This window comes from Euwallacea fornicatus, chromosome 35, assembly GCF_040115645.1.
Source record: "Euwallacea fornicatus isolate EFF26 chromosome 35, ASM4011564v1, whole genome shotgun sequence".
In the NCBI taxonomy this organism is placed as follows: domain Eukaryota; kingdom Metazoa; phylum Arthropoda; class Insecta; order Coleoptera; family Curculionidae; genus Euwallacea; species Euwallacea fornicatus.
In genome coordinates, this window is record NC_089575.1 from 2148729 (window position 1) to 2166186 (window position 17458).

Genomic DNA, 17458 nt, shown 5'->3' on the forward strand with positions numbered 1-17458 from the left:
AGAAACGTGGGGCCCAGGTAGAACGGGACACATCGCGGATTTCGGACACGTGCGGCCGCCCTCCTGAAGGTCCGGCGACATTTCCTTTCCCGAGGCGTTCGGGACAAGCCGTCACACGTTCGGTCACATAATGGAACCTTCATTCCAATTGACGTTCACGCACCACCCATCGCTATTTCATCAGTCCCGCTACCCTGGTCTCTCTGCCCGCCGTGCCATATCGATTTCGTTGGGTCCTCCGAATGCCGCCCACGGTCGCGTCGGCATCGGCCGCGGGAAAATGGACGCTGCAGAATCCCCCAAGGAAAATTGTTGCTAATAATATAATATTTATGTAACTTTGTGGCAAACTTCCTTAATAACCGTGAAATTCCGTTATGGCCAGACAGAGCGATCGGATGCCGAGGCAACTAGGGCGTGTTCGTATTAGTTCACTATGGCGATTTTCCACTACATAATACACAGCTTATTACGCAATTCCAAGATAAAAGAAAATCCATTTCGCTCCATCCAGAGCATTCATCATTAGCTAATTAAGCATGTTGCATTGTATTGGCCCTTGCGCGCATCGCTCGTTATTTCTCCGGATTTTTTAGGTATTAATTAAGTATAACGAAGGCCTATAAGCGAAACTGAAAGATGTGGCAGTGCCGGATTAAAACCAATTAAATCGGTGCCTCGTTATGAAAAATCGTGACTCCTAAATTATCGCAACAACATTCAAACGTAGTAAAAATCCACTTTGAAGATACGTCACAACAATCATTAAAATTGTTTGTTTTAAAACATTAGCAATTGCTGACTAAGTTTGCAATTGGATTGTCGGTCATCGTGGACGTCGAAAAACAAAAGAGCAACTCTCGCTCGTAGCGGTCTGGGGGAGTTGACGGCTCGCCTGTCACATTTAGTAGGATCGGGGGGCTTCGCGTTTCTCCGGAAGCGCTGCCGCCAATGGCAACTCCCTTCGCTTTTGCCGAACGGCGCGGACGTTGCCTCACTCGCATAGGTGTTACGCGAGTTTCACCGCTTTGACTTGGAACGCCGACGCGACGTACGGTTTTGCCGCACTCGTGCAGTTATTAGTTTCGGAGCTTCAAATTATACCAAGCCGTGCACGTATTCCGTTTGCGGTCTAGCTCGGCCTAAATTTATTTGTGCATTTTCGATGTGTAGTATTGCTTAACCCACAAAGATAAGAATTTTTTCCCAGTTGGTCGATTGGTGATGAATGAGTGAGTATTCGTCGGCGATAAAGTTCCATTATTGCTAATTACGTGTGTTTGTGTAGAATGTTTGTCATGGGAGGGTAACCGTTTATTAATACTTTAACCTAGAGTATGAGAAGTTCTCCAAGAAGGACGTTAATCATCAGTTCATCATTGAGTTACGATGTGTCCTTGGTTTTTTCCCTCGTGGAAATTTCGATTTTTCGTTTATGCAAGTTCTTTTTTGAAATTTTGGGTTATTAATGTCGATTATTAACTTATTAAGAGCAATTTTTGATGTCGATTTTGTCCCCAAATGTCCCCAAAATCATCCATTGTCTTCTGTTACCGAAAGGTTCTCCTCAAAGTGTGTTCTTTCAGGCGTTTAGATTAAGGATTTTAATGGTTTTTTAAGGTTTATTTTGAGGTTTTTGAGGTTCTTGAAGGACTGTTACTTCCACAGTTAATAAAAATTTTCCAAAAATTTCAAAGTTCATTTCTTAGATCTCTCAAGTTACACCAAACCATTTTTCCCCGGTTCCTTTAGATGTTTTCCAATTTCTAAAATTTATTTTCTCGCGTTGCCATGGCAATTTTCACATTTTTTAAAACTTTCACTCTCCGCAACGTAATTTTTTCCCAATTTTCCACATTTTTTTCACATTTTTTAAAACTTTCACTCCCCGCAACGTAATTTCTTCCCAATTTTCCACATTTTTTTTCACATTTTTTAAAACTTTCACTCTCCGCAACGTAATTTTTTCCCAATTTTCCACATTTTTTTCCACATTTTTCGACGTTTCTCCAGACTTATTCAGATACTTTAACGCTTTTCCTAAGTTTTCTGATCTTTCCCATCTCATTTTCCGGTTTCTTCCTGCGCTCATTCCATCAGGTCCTGCAACTTCCTGTTATCACGCCCTTCATTTCGTTGAACATTTGCTGGTTTTTAACGAGCTTTGCCTGCAGCTTTGCCAGCTTTAGGTGTTGTCACTTTCGCATTTCGAGGAATATTTCGATATTTCAAGAATTCGTTTGGTGGTTCCAGAAGGGCCCTGTGAACCCCCAAAAACTCGCTGATTTATTGCGAGATTTTTGAGATTTTTTGAAAATCGTCCTGCACGCAAGTGGCAACGTGGCATCGTTTTTTTTTCTTTTTATCCGACGTCATTACCGTAAATGTGTCGAAATGTGCCAGCCGCCGCTTGTCTCCAACTGCGACGTTGCCACAGTCACAGATTTTACCCCGAAAGAGAGGATCTCGTGGCGTTCGCGACGAACTGGCCTTTTCCGTTAGGTTCGGGCTCAGCTGGACGGATCTCGTCGGCCAGCTTGACCGTTGCTTTTGTCGAAGTTTCGAGATCGTTTTTATATTTCACGTTGTCGTTCGCATTCTCTGAGACGAGAGCAGATGCCCGTTTTAAAGCTCTTTTCCGGATCCTCTTACAGCTCCGAAGGGTCCCTGACGATGTCCCGAAGGTGACGTACCTGCTGCATTTGTCTCGTGAGATATAATATTTTGGGTGTTTCTCTAATGCGCGAATCTCGACCGTCGCCGACGTGCGACTTGTCTCGTGCCCTCGGGCCTCCGTTGAAATTGATTTCTTGCATTGTGCCCATTCGCGACCAATTAACAATTAGCTGATTAATGACGTTCTATGACCAACTTTAAAAAAATAAACCCATTTCCCCGCACAAAAGTGGCGGAGCCTCGGCTTTAAAATTCTTTCCTGGCATGTTGCTAAATGACTCGGCTGCTGTTTACTCAAAGCCCTTTTTTTGCTCTTTTTCCGACCGAGCAATTAGGGCCGTGTACACCTATATTTATTCATATAATCTCTATAATTATCTGGACGTTAAACGAAGCCCGCAGATTTTTCATATTTTATTAACAACCGGATGTCTTTTCTCTCTCTAATTTATGAACTTTCATTGTTCGTAATGTCCGCTCTGAACCTGCTCAAAGAACTGGTCTAAATTCGAAGGGCACTACGATGAAATTGGTCGCCACATGACGTAACGCTATGAGGATACAACTGACGTCGATCGTCTTAGTGCTAGTGATTAGTGATGCGTGTAGTGAACAGTTGAGGACCAACGTCCTGACGGTGCGACGCATTAAAATCCGCGGCAGAAACGCCACCAGAATCGCCCCTGCGGCGAAGTTCGGTGAGGGGCGCAGGGCCAGGTGCCGGAGGTACGCCCGGCAGTACCACGATCAAATCGGATATCCGGTGATAGATTTCAACCAGGGAGTGCCAGATTATGGCGTCTATCCAGGGTACTATGTCCCACCCACCTACGTTCCCACCAAATGTTACACTTACTGCCGGGAGTGCCCAACGTCCAGCTGCAGAAGGAGGTGTCCCACGTGGGTGGCTCCTTCGCCATCTCCGAGCCAAGGTGCGACTAAACGCTTTAACTGAGTTTTTCGGTCGATAGTATGGTTCAATCATCCCATTATTAACACGATTTTAGGTCACGTTCAGGCACAAATCATTATATCATCGCCAGGCGCCACTAAGGTTCCTATTAAACCTAACGTTCCAGGCAAGTATTGTTTCAGTTAGTTCAGGTTAGTTCAGGTTAGTTCAGGTTAGTTAGTTAGTTACTAACCTGAACTAACCTGAACTTTTAAAAGTTAATTTTGTCGAAGAAGCCCAGGCCGAGACACGGAAACGTGGGGAAACGCTAATTGTCCACTTGCGTAATATAAGACGCGGCATCTGCAGTTGTATACATAGTCTACGGAACTGATTTGTAACCAAGAACTATTTACCAGAATTCAAGTTGACCAATCGCGACTTAGCTTTCGATCTGTGGCGCACACGCTTCGGCTCAGGCGCATTAGTCCAGTCGGTTATGGATAGATCGTTGGCGCCGCGCGAGCGGCGTTAGTCCAGGCGAATTTGCGCCCAAAATCAATAAATAATATTACCGAAACGTTGTTTATAGGAATTTGATTTTCGCGTGTAGCTGTTGAGTGCGGCATTTGGAGGCCTTTTCTGAGGAGCGCAATATCCAATTCGCCTCATGTAGGTATAATCTCTAACTCGTTTCGCACGACCGCGAAGGAAGATTCATTGATACTTTCCTTTCGTTGTTTGTAACTTATCGGCTTGTGTACACTGTGGGAAGAATGTTCATGTGTGTTCTAGGGAAAACGTTTGATGAGGGGGTTTTAATTAATCGCCATCATTCACCGTAAAAATAACAAACAATATCTAAACAACAATCCTTCTCTCTTGTCAATTACAATTCACCCGAGACAATGATAAATGTGAAGTGTCCGTGAAATGTTCGCTTTCTTCCATTGGTGGGACGTCCGCTACTGCTTCTCGTATATTTTTATCAGATGTAACCCGACGCCAAACCGGTGAATCCCGCCTTAAGATCTCATATGTAAAAACCACATTACAAATTACCCATCCGATTCGAGTATAATATTGGTGGATGATGAAGCAACTACAGTTTGACAAGCGACTTCTGTGTGCTCGTGAAGATCGCGGACGCGAAGCAGAAGAACAGTTCGTTGTGTGATGGGAATTTTTAAGGGAAAACCCTACCACCCGTCACTGTACCAGTATTATGCTAATGGCCAATTTTATTGAATGGTAATACCTCCGCTAAAACCCACACACGCTTATTGCCAAACAATTGATTTAAGACTATTTATTATAACCGAACGGAAGATTTATTTTCAGCGAAAAACAATTTAATTTTGGAATTTTTTGCGTTTGCGTAGAAGTAGGCACAACGAGTGCGAAATGGGCTGATAAATTGTCGTGCCGATGGCGGCCGGGGACAATCAGGGGCCGGATAGTCAGGGGCCAGGGATAGTCAGGGAGCAGGGATAGTCAGGGGGCGGGGATAGTCAGGGGGCGGATAGTCAGGGGCCGGATAGTCACAGAACGGATGGAATTGAGCCGAAAAAAGTCAATCAGTGCTTAAATCTGATTGCCTGCACTGGGTGTCCGGTAAGTCGGTGACACCCCTGGAAGGGTGGACAGGCCCGTTCCGCGCAAGTCCATTTAACTAAACTTGCCGTAGTCCAAAGGTTGACAGTAACCGAGATGCGGGGTGCCGAAGATGGAAAAATGAATCGCATCTTCTTCGCTACGTCTCCACTGCTCAGAGCTAATTCCCTTCAATCCTCCATTTGGGAATTCCTTGAGGTGACAAATCCAAATTTGTCGATTATGATCGCTACTGCCGCGCCATCGCTGGGGCTCGCGCCCGACCGTTCGGCAAGCACTTTGCGCACATTATTTGATATTTATTCAGTGTTAAGCGCCGTCCATTTGAAGGTGCCAAGGGTCCCGTTGCGGTTCCCAGCTACCGAACTAACCTGGCGATGAGCTTCTTGCGCGGCGCGTTCGCCAAAACGTAAAGCGGCAGCGACAATTCAAAAATTAGCAGAGAATAAATTTCCATTTGAGCGCCATTTTCTCGGTAACCGGCCACTTCCATGGGGCACTCTCTGTTTTATCGCGAAATGCGGGAGAGAGGGGACTCGCCCAGTCCCAAACGACATACGGCGTGGCACAAACAATTTTTGGGCAGTCCAAACGGGTCCTGGCCCGCGGCGCCCCCTAGGAGACGCCCCGGAATCGTCGACGAATTTGAATTTGCCATCTCGGGACTCCCCCGAATGCGGAACTCGGTGGATTGTTCGTCGATTAATATTGGTTCGAAGTAGCGGAGACGCGTTAAAGAAAAGGTGGTTCGTTTTTTCTTTGACGCCCCGTATCTCGGCTGCTGTCAGCTTTTGGGCCGAGACGGACCGAGTTGGATCGACTCATTCCGAGTTGGCCCTCCGAGGGACATGGTTGGCCGCGGGCCACCCTGTACGTTCCTCCTCCGGCTATTAATCTGTTTTTGTAAATTTGGTCACTGCACGCGCCCCTCTCTCTCTCTCTCTCTCTCTCCCAAAAATCAACGACGCCGCCGGCTTTGGGGAATATTGAAATTGCCCGTTTACTAGCGAAAAAACGATGCCGCGCCCAACTCCACAGGAGCTACCAAAACGCGGAGGGCGCAGGTGTTCACGTTTCATACTTCATTTTAGGTATTCCATAGTGGTGCAGCTCTCCTAAAAGTGATGGCACGTTCTTCGTGGTACGGCCTTGGTACCAGCAAGTGCGCTTTCGAGCGGTTGAAGTCGTAGACCGTCGATCTGTTCTATTTCGAAAACGAGGAACTGCGGCATGGGCGATCTACGAGATCGATGGGCGATGTTTCGCGAATGCGTCTCTTTCCGGCGATGGACCACTACCAAATTCGACCATTGAAAATTTGAAAGTGCGCTTTTCCACCCGTTCGTACCACTTGCGGACACCTCTTCGGTCGTCTGCTTCGTTTGGTGACCGTTTACGGTCAATTTTACTCTCTACTTATCCGCAAATTTCGTCGCTCCATTGCTTCGCCGTAGCTGCTTCTGCGTAAGCGCTAAAAATTTCGAACTTAAACCATTTATTATGTCTGCATGTCGTCGTAAATGGTTTTGGATTTTTTCCCCTCCTGTCTGATTTATATTGATGAATGACCGGGGCAAATCGGACCGTGAACATGTGCAAAACGCGACAAACAAACAAACGCGAATTCATCGTGATTTTTCGCAATTTTGCACGTTTCCATGCAGACCTTTCTTGTCGTTCCTGGATGTGGAAGTCGCTAACTGCTCATTATGTATGGAATATATATTTAGCCCCTCGTGACAGCTAGACGGACTTATTTTGAAAAATCGGCTATTTTCGACAAGCTCTCCGGCATAATTGCGTCTGGAGATGCCTCCAGCACGCGGGGATAAGTGACTTAAAAATAGGGTCAACATTAAGGCCATTAATTTGCCATATCGTAGGTAGGCGCAATCTGGATCGTTTGAAAAATTCCAATTGAACGGGTCCAGCACGTGACTGCGATAATACTTGACGTTTGACGGCATTCGACAGGGTTGCCCGCTCGTACTCGTGCCCTTCCGTCAAACCTGTCAAACTGCTGCAACGTATTTCACAATGCTGGCGGTATGTCGCAGCGTAGGTCTGTGCCAAGTAATGTTTTGAAAATTTATTCGAACTATACAGGGTCCCTCGCAAGTCGGACATGAACGAAGGTTCTGTTTTTTTTAATTGGCAACGTGGAGAGCGGCCGGATTTGGAGTGTTTTGGTGGCAAAATCCCATTCCCCGGCCAGATTGGAGACAACAAGCACTCATTTCAAGGGCTCGTTTTTGGAGAGAAAATTAATGGCGAAAACCGCATTTCCACGTCGTTGCGGTCCACTGCGCTAGAGGGAGCTCTTCAAATTTCCGCCATTTTCGAATATTCCTCGTAGCTCTTCTGTTCGGGACGATACTGAAGCGAAACAAAAATGTTCTTAAGGCACTTCTTCGATTTGATTCCAGCGGCGTGCCGTTCTGTCAAAAACCGACGCAACTGGCTGATTTTAAGCGAAAATCGGTCGGCTGAAGCTCCAAAAAATGCCCACTTTAATTCATTTTCGACTATGTAAGTGGGTCCATCGTTATTTTCAAAAACAAGCGACATGTTTGGATCTTCTAAAACTTCTCCAATCACATTTAGTCCTTCGATTCGTTGTCTTCATTTAAATTGCAGTGTTGCAGCCTACACTTCCACAATTCCGTAAACTATTTTTCAATCGTTTAAACTGTCTCCCATCTACATTATTTTGGGCAAAAAAATCATTTCCCCGGAAAGCAAAAAAAAAACATCTTTTGAGAATCGGCAACGTCGCGTAGTGCTTATTTCATCCGGACATCTCCCTAAGTATTTCGCATAAACTGAATACGCATTTTGCAACAGTTTTTATGTCCGATACCTGTTGACTGCAGATTCAATGTCTTATGCCCGCCAAGTTGACTTAGGCGACCCTTCGAAGGGTCGGGTTCTCAGGGTTCAGCACGGCGTCGCCGCTTCAGGTTCCTTCCATCGTTTGAGTGGTATTATTAGTTTTAATTAAGCTTTAAATTGCCTGCAGCAATGTTTTTGTTGATAATTTTAACTTTTTTTCGTTACCCGTCAAACAATCGGCATCTGTCAAATACATTTTATTAAAATTTTAACTTTGTGACAGGTTTTACTTGCCAATTTTAACATGTTTTTGCTAACTATTAAGTTTTCGACCCCTATTGTATTGTTTAAAATCGCGCTCTTGACCATCGGTCGAATTTACGAAAGTTGTTTCCCTAGCGCGCCATATTCCTCGGTTCGGAGTCTTGTCAACCATTTACGACGACCAGCGGCAGAAATGACAAAAATTCGTCGCTTCACGGGGCCTAGTTTCACCGAATTTCAATACTGAGACGTGACGAAACTCCACACTCCGTATATGAAACGTTTTCTCGTCGAAGCCCGAATCCGACCGATTGTTTTCCCGCGATTCCGCCATTTCCAAAAAATTTACCCCCAAAAAATCACGTAATCGGATCAGAGAGACACTGGTTGGGAACTTTGAATGGAGATTAAAATCGATCAAAAACTGCGCAAAGCCATCTCTACAGTGCTCTACCAAATGACGGGTGCCTGCCTCGTCTGCGCAGAACCTCACTCGAAATCGAATTAACCAATCATAGCCGATCTTACAGCCTCGCGCTCTGCACGTCCGTAAGCGCAGAGCGCCCGGACTAACGCCTGTTAGTCCGGGCAATGACGGGCTGTCGTTGTCGCTCTGGGGACACTGGGCCGAAATTCGTTATTATATAGAAATTCTGCTAAGAGAAATTTCTATAGATAAAAATAGATAGAGAGTGTAATGCTTGTCGAGTCTCGCGGTCCGAAAGACAAATTCGTAAGGTAATAGCCGACGTGACGGTTAGTTTCCGAGGCTTTTTCAAAGGAATGGAAGTTGCTTCTCTCGTCCTTCTCGTGCAATTTCATCACCCTATAGAAGAGGAAGTTTGCCGATAGCGGGTCGTGCCACGCTGTTTACATATGGAGGAAGCGATCGCGAACTACTTCGCCTCGGTAATATATGGGCACTCGTGTCATCACCTTATTTTCTTAATCGGCCCCAGTGATTTAACGCTCCCACGACTTTTTATTATTTGCTTTTGGTTCAGGTTCAGCAGAGTGGACAAGATAACTAACTGCCTTCTAACGCCGGCCGCAACTACTGCCTCTCGCCGATGATTTAGGAGGTTATATAAACCCTTATATAAACATATATTTAGTGTCCATTATATCGCATTCTGTGATCGTATAGAGAGTTTGTTATACAAGCAATTAGCCGATGCATTCCTGATTCTTCTTGGTCATCACACTAGATCACACCCACGAAAATCCGTCGACGGGATCGTAATCGAAGATATTTGGTCAAACATAATGACGTGCAGGCATTCAAATCCCCACGGGGGTTATTGGACAGATTGTCCGTTCTGCGGTAAAAATCGTTAGAACAGTTAGTTGTATGTGTTACTTGTGGCCTCTCCTGAGCCTCTTGTTTTAAATTATAGTCGAGGAGTAAATTACTGAGTGTTTTCTTGCACACATTGCTGGGATGGTTGGTGTCTTTTACGGGTTATTAAAGGTGTAGATTCCTTTCTCGTCGTATGCCGCTTTCGACGGCGACGTTTTGAGGCGAAACCAAAAAATTTATTAAACGAATTTTTGTTTGACTTTCTGAAGATTTCCCGACGCCTCGGGGCGCATCCTTAACACATCGCAATGAGCAGGAAAAAATAGGCATAATGAGTTGCCTCGGGCGCACGTGACGTTGAATTCTATCTGCAAATGGTTTTCATCTGCGCACCGCTTCCAATTATGTGTCATATTACCTGTCAGCTAACTAACGTGAGCATAATATACGAGGTATTGACATAGGAATTTCATTGATATTCATAGTCGTAATAAATAGTGGGATGTCGCTTAAATATTCAATCGGGCATCGCGTTATTTGTTTTGGCGCTTATTACAATCTCTTAATTTTCCATAATAACAATTCCAGAATCGATCTCGACGTCCGTTACTTGTCCAATTAGTTTATTGTTTTGAACGGGACTTTCTCGGTTAACCTCAATTAGTTAATGGAAATCCGAGGCTCGGATTAATCGAATTAGATGTCGCAGACGTAATCGAACTGACGAAACGCCCGAAATATATTTGTTACTCCTCAAGTTTTGACCGGCGACTTTCGCACTTTCGCCCGCCGCACGTGCATCCGAGATGTGCCTGATGACGGGCCGAATTGACGCTCTTTTGTTTTCTTAGAAGCGCTGGCGTTGGGCAAAGATGGCCTACGAGATCGGAGTACAGACGGCTATATGATCCGGGGTAGTTGGGACCGAATCGGAGCGCGACTGGCGACGAGCGCAGTGGTGGCAATACGCAATTTTCTGTTCGGTGCGACCGGAGAGGATCCAACCCGCCTTCATCCGCGAAGATGCGCGTTCGGCCGTTCGTTTACCAAGCAATTTTCCGATTAAATTTGCATTATCGGCGGCACTTCCTCGAAACCACCAAAGAGAACTCCTCAAACCTAAAACTCTCTTTTCGGGCGATTCTCTCTCGCGCTCGAGAGCGAGAGAGACGCCTGCGCGGCCACGGAACGGCCGTTTTGTTATTTAAAAAACAATTTCCATCTTTATTCAAATCCGCGCAGGTCGAAGGAGTTAACATCGGTGCTAATTAGACTGGCATCGGGGCCATTAACGCCTTGGTAATAAAGTACTAAAATACGAAATATCGACGTTTGGTACGTGAGACGGGAATTAATTTACTTTTACGATCGCTGCAAAATGCCCGCGTAAGCTAAACTCGCATCTATTTGTGTCGTTTTATAATAATTATTTTAATAACATTGTGGTTCCGTTAGATAATTATTGTAGTCCACGGAGGAGCGACGGCAGCTACCTGCCACGTGCACGTTCCGCGGCGGGAGCTGAGCAAAATCCATTTCCGTTCCCCCTCGGATGAAATGACAATTACTCTGTCATTTTTACACCCGTGAGGATCCACAATCTCAACGCGGAAACGCGAGATTGCGATTGCACGTTACGTTTTTGGCAACGCGGACCCGTGACAAATGGCCCGAGCTTTCGTCCACCTGGTGCGTTTTCCGTTTCATTTGTCGCCGTGCGGCTCGCACGCAAACCGACATGTTAATATCCACCATCCAGGAACTGGCCAAAATGTCCGGGCACCTTTTGCACCTAGTTCCAAGTCTATTTTCCCGGTGTTTATATCATATCATAAATTCTGGCAACACGGAAACCGGCGGTCTTATTTTAAGACCGCAGACTCTCTTCCTTGTTTTCGCTCTCCCCCTTCGCCGTGGTTTTTTCTCGAAATCGTGAATCTCCACACATGACCGCACGTGTCTTCCACGATTCTTTCAATTCGCCGCCTTTAAAACTAATTTCGACGTCTCATCGTCCATTTATCCTTGTTATTGCCGCCATTTGTCATAACTCTTCAGCAAATGGCAAGCAAGTTAAATTTATTAGCTGAAAGTCGTTTAGGCCACTTTTGGATATTACTTATTTTTTAAAAAAGAACCCGAACATCAAGTATTCCGCGGATATCTTCATGTGGCAAAGACATTCTTACGTGTATGTGTTATTTAAAAGCGGAGATATGTGGGATTTCAAAGTAATATATGGCAGTGTCGGGAGGCTCAAGTAATATTTCTTTAAGCCATCACGTCGGCTTGTAATGACCTTACTTGAATGCTGAAAAATCGCACTGCTCGGCAGTTGAAATACTTTAGATCAGATTTGTTGTATTACATTCTGATGAGTCACCGAACGAAAGTTTAAAAATATTCAATAGGATTATTGTTTATTACCACCCGCTAACCGCTCGCATCCAAAATTAAATGTTAATGACCATCTGATAATGGTCGGATCGGATCGAGAGGAGATTAAACATGGATGCCGTCGATAATTAGGGGCCTTTTTGTTCTCGGCTCCATATGTAGGGCAGGGCGGGCGATCATGCGAAGAATAATTTTTTTTAATAATTCGATAACGCGTTCCTGGCCAATTTGTTCGGTATCGATCATCGTGACGGACCGAAAACGTCGCGCTCGGTGGGTGGAAAGATCATATTAGACCTAATGCGGGTTTGTGTTCGACTCGCCACCGCTCCAATCCCGTAAAAAGGACACCGTTCCCATCCCAGATCGTCGGGATCGGCGCGACGTCGCTGTCCCACTTTGTCCCTCGGACTCGCTCGTACGAGAAACAAAGATGGACGCGCGACTCGGAGTAGCCGCCCGACGTCGAATTTGGGGCCGCCGCGCGGCGGTAGCAATCGCGAATTTTGACAGGCAGCGTTGATTTTCCCGTTTCGATTCGTCGCGACGTATTGGTGCGTCGGCGGGAAGTTTTGCGGGAGGTCAAGACCCTTCGGCTGTGCAAACTGCTCGTTGGACAGCAGCGCCTTGCACTGACCCATATGAATTACAGAATATCGATTTCCTATAGCGGTTTATCGTAAAAGGAAAAAAAAAAAAAACATTCCCGGCCGTTGTTTGTCGAATCGGCACGCGCACTCGTTCCGGCACAACGCAAAGAATGCGCATTTGTGATTCAGTTGCAAAATTCGTAAGAAATCACGAATTGCGGTAAACGCGGAGGTGTGCGCAATTTCACCATTCGATCGCCGCAGCCCGAATTCATCTGTTGAGCGATGTGCAGGGGTTCCTCCCTTGGAGGTTGGAGGTACCACCCGCGAATTATTGTACGAGAGCGCTTACACGCGAGCACTACTTGCAGCACTTGCCAAAGCACCAACGTTGCACTTCTAGTTACGAGAGTCCAGGACGGACTAGATACCTGCTTAGCAATGGTAAACACGTGGGATCTCCCGAAAGTCGTGGAATCAGGACGACCCTTTAAACGTTAACACGGTTTATTAACCGACTTGTAACACGTAACTGTGACCAAGACTTAGTTGGAGAAATATAGGATTGAACGATCGCGATCCGACGAAGAGTATTGCGAATTGGCGATGTATCGATCCGCCCTCAACTGATGGGTGACAATCGTGATGGGAAAGAAGATAATGATAATGCCCAGCTTCCCCCAGCCCTTAAGTTCTGGACGCTGATGGTCAGCAGACATAGGCGTGCTCTCAGTCGGAGCGCATTTCACCCGAGGGATGACCCATTTCGCCAGGCCTGACGGCCAATGGGCAGATTATCCCGTGTCCCTATTATTGCCTTTGTCCCGAATGGGACGTGACGGCACCCCCAATTGCACCGGCAAGGTAATTGTGGGGAATTCCGGCACCCAAGAATCACCTCCGATGCACATTTGTAACTTGAGTGCCCCGCAATTTCGTTTTTAGCCAAAGCACAAAAGAGGAGGAATTTGAACCGTTTCTAGCGAACCTAACGCATAGCGACATCTGGGAGGGGACAGATGTAAGATGCGCAGGGGCGCAGCTTGGGGTTTTAACTTGCTCGATGACGACGTCGAGACTTGGTTCACTACGTCTTAACATCATCGTAGACTTTGACAACGATATTCCTGATTTTATACTGTCGCAGATATATTTACTACGCGCGTTACGTCTCCCTTAAATCTGGCTACCGTAAAATTAGAACTTGTCATGCATGTACGCGTGCAATGGGCTCGTACAACTGTTCGTTATACTCACGCAAATCTGGTTCTTATTATCTTGGCCGCATTCGCAGAAAACTGTGAAGAGCCTTCTTGTATTTGAGTAAACAGAAAAATGGTCAGTCACGATTTTTTTTCTTTTTTAATTTTCTGCACATCGCAAAACTCCGATTTCAGCGTCAATAAATAAATCGCAGTTCTCGTACGAGCAGATTTATGTCTTCCATTTAAAATTTGCCTCTTACTCAGTGTTCTCGTTCATTAAGATGTCGTAAATTAAACCATCACAAATGTAAAAAAAACCATTCTTATAATTTATTACGTACGTATTGGCTGCATTGTGGGCTATAAATTGGTAGAATTTACAGTTACACGAGTGAGGCTGAGTACGATGCGAGTACTCCCAAATATAGCGATAGAGCTGTTCTGTTTGTTGCACGCACGTCAAAGCTAATCGAATCGAACTCGGGGAAAAATCAAAAAGGATTAATTTTCAAAATAAACAGCCGTCGACGCCCACAACGTGGAACACACATAAGCCCAAGAATCACCATATATGAATGAACCTAGACAGGCTGAAAATAGATTTAAGATTAGTGTGTTTGTGATCCTCGTAGATGATCCCAATTGATAAGATTAGACGAGAAAGGACGAAAAAGCGATTTTTTCTATTGGGAATTCTTCACGATTACACGTGTGGGTTTAAGGAGGAATAAAATTTAGAACCGTAACTTGGAGCTGGCACACTTCGTGCGTTTTACTGCCGACACTAAGGTTTCGCGTGTTAAAAGTTTAAACTGACTTAAGCCGCGTTTCGTTAATTTCGTAACAGACTTTCACTTGATTAAAAATGCATTACGTTCGCACCTACCTTAAGTGGGAGAAATTCGGCGGTTTTCAGTTTTAGCCAATGATTTCCGTATACCCGACTACTGTACCGAAACTCCCGCCTCGTCTCCCTCGCGCGCAGGGTGGCAGGAATTGTCAACGCCATTCTGCTCTCACGTGCTCGCGTGCATCAAACAAAGACGGCCGTAACGTCCGGGGAGTAGAGGGCGCTGAACGAGACCCCGGAAGTCGGTAGCGGACGCAGTGGCGCAAATTGCAGGATTCGCGACGTGAAGGTGTTCGGTAGAGTTTCGGCGCGCGAACGCTGGCGAATCGGCCCCGTCAAGATCTTCGTTGTCGCATTATGACTTTCAACGATGATTTGTCTATAAATAATTCTTTGATTGAGTAATTAACGAGGAATTTCAATTTGGCGTCTCATCCCTGCGAATCGCGCTAGAGCTATATTTACGCAAATTAAGTCTGGCGTTTCGTTCTTAATCCCACACTGTAATTATCGGTTATGTGAGGAGATCTAGTTTTGATCTACAGGTGGCCAGGAGTGCACTAACGAAAACGAATTAATGGTTTCGCAATTTGCAGAATCCGTTAGGATTCAGAAAATGTAAAATCCCGACCAGCGAAAATCCCCTAGGGCCTGATTTATTACCTAATTTGGGTCACAATTTAGCAATTTCAAATAACGTCCAATACATCACGTTTACGTCAAATTAAATTCTTGCAGCGTGCAACTGTGATCCCCACGGCTCAAAATATTCGTCTTGTGACCCAGTAAACGGCAACTGCATCTGCAAGACACACCACGAGGGACGTACATGCGACGTCTGCAAGGCAAGTCATCGTCATTTCCCATGGACGAAAATTTCATTAATTTCGATTTTCCCGCAAAGGCCGGGTATTGGAAAACGCTGAAGAAAGACTGCATCAAGTGCCACTGCAACGAGTACGGCGCCACGGACAGCTTCTGCGACCAGGAAACTGGACAGTGCAACTGCAAGCCGGGGGTGACCGGCCAGAACTGCGATCAATGCCTGTCGAACTTCTATGGAACTGTGGAAACCGGATGCATAGGTCGGGAACCTCTTTATTTCTAATCAAATGATAAGTTGTGCTTAAGAGGCATCGCTTTAGGTATCAATAATAAATTAATCGATTCGATAACCGAATGGCCGGGCAGGCTCGTAAAGATGATGTTATTAAATATTTCACAATCTCTTTAAGCTGCCGACTCCAGGCAACGGTAGAATATCGTTTTATTGATTGTCGGAGTAGGTTCACGGCGAGCAGGAAATATCATCAGTTTCTGCAACTTGTGCAAAGACATCTAATGATCTTGTTAAGGCGAGGATCGCTCGTTGCGATCGATTGAGAAATTGCGCAAGTGGAAGAACGAAAGACTCCCGAAAATTGATCAGCTTTGGAGCAACTTTTCCGCCCGTTTTCCGACCGAGGAACTCAGTCATTGCACTGAACTCAGCTCACTGCCGTCGCAGCATTTTTCGCTCAGATTTCAATGTGTCTTCGGCGCCGAAGAATCAACGTCCAGCCATCTCGACCAAGATGACCATTTCCATAGAGAGGACAAAATTAGGTCGCACCATTGATTTTTTTTTTAATTTCCTTGAAATCCATCTTCGATGTTGCCAGTATGTCCTAAATCATTATCACAAGATTTTTTTTTTTTTTTTTTAATTTTGTCCAGTGACCTCTCTAAGTTTGGTCACTGTCCCCGGACTCCGCGGCCCGCTTGCCTCTGCCGGCGCGGGGGAATTAGTAGATTGCCTTTTGTTCTCATGAGGTGTGATCATTAAAACAACTGGCACTGGGCGGCTAACTACAGAGGTAGGGCGTTGATTAAGTCATTTGGTGTTTACCGTCAAACGCGCGAAGAAACGAACTCATCCGCGACATGCCTTCGACAATGGAACGCCCCCTTGAGGTTTTTTTAACGATCGGCCTCCATAAGGGCACGCACTAATCCGAACTAGATTGAACTGGATCTGACACGTTCAATCAGAGTACAACACAGCGGTGGCGACGCGTGACTTGGCGGATCAAAATAGGTTTTTGTTCGAAAATTGACGGTATTTCCTTTCGATAACTTCGCAAAGAATTTACACACGTTCAAACTGACATGGTTGTTTTTCCGCCTCTCCCCCCCTTAGAATGCGAACCGTGCACGAAAAATAGCCACATCTGCGGCAAAGGGGGCAAATGCATCTGTCCTCCCCTGACCATCGGCCTCGAGTGCGAGCTCTGCGCTCTGAACTCCTGGGGCTACCAGCCGAGAGTCGGTTGCAAGGTACTCCTCAAATTCAAATACACAAAAAAAGAGTGATCTCTCTCACCTTCGATCGTTCACAGCACTGCAACTGCTCTCACACGGGTTCTGCAAACCTGCAATGCGAAAAGAACTCGGGAATTTGCTCCTGCAAGGTGGGATATGAGGGCAGCAAGTGCGACAGATGCTCCTTCGGCTATTATGGGTATCCGAATTGCAGGAAGTGCCTGTGCCACGCCGTTGGGACCCTTGAGACCGAGTGCCAGACTGGCGATTGTCAGTGCAACGAGAACGGAAGCTGTAACTGCAAGGTACGCCCTTTTGGTCTGCATCTGCATCGTTCTTATGATATAACTTTTTTAGGAAAATGTCGTTGGCTCCAAGTGCAACAGATGCAAGGAAGGCACTTTCGGCTTGTCGAAAGAACATCCTAAAGGCTGCGAAGAGTGCTTCTGTTTCGGTAGAAGCGACAGATGTTCAGACACTCGGTTTAATTGGGACAAAATTAGATTTGAAAAGGGGATTGAAAGCAATGAACCTGTG

General features: G+C 45.7%; 1 protein-coding gene across 1 annotated transcript in view; it reads left to right on the forward strand.

The window, feature by feature from the left end:
• The window catches only part of wb (wing blister), a 76926-nt gene that overhangs the window by 48680 nt on the left and 10788 nt on the right, over positions 1 to 17458 (forward strand). The window contains exons 18-22 of the mRNA XM_066299887.1: positions 15359 to 15465; positions 15525 to 15705; positions 16800 to 16936; positions 16999 to 17226; positions 17279 to 17455. Of these exons, the coding sequence (XP_066155984.1) occupies positions 15359 to 15465; positions 15525 to 15705; positions 16800 to 16936; positions 16999 to 17226; positions 17279 to 17455 (830 nt within the window). The remainder of the gene's footprint in view (positions 1 to 15358; positions 15466 to 15524; positions 15706 to 16799; positions 16937 to 16998; positions 17227 to 17278; positions 17456 to 17458) is intronic.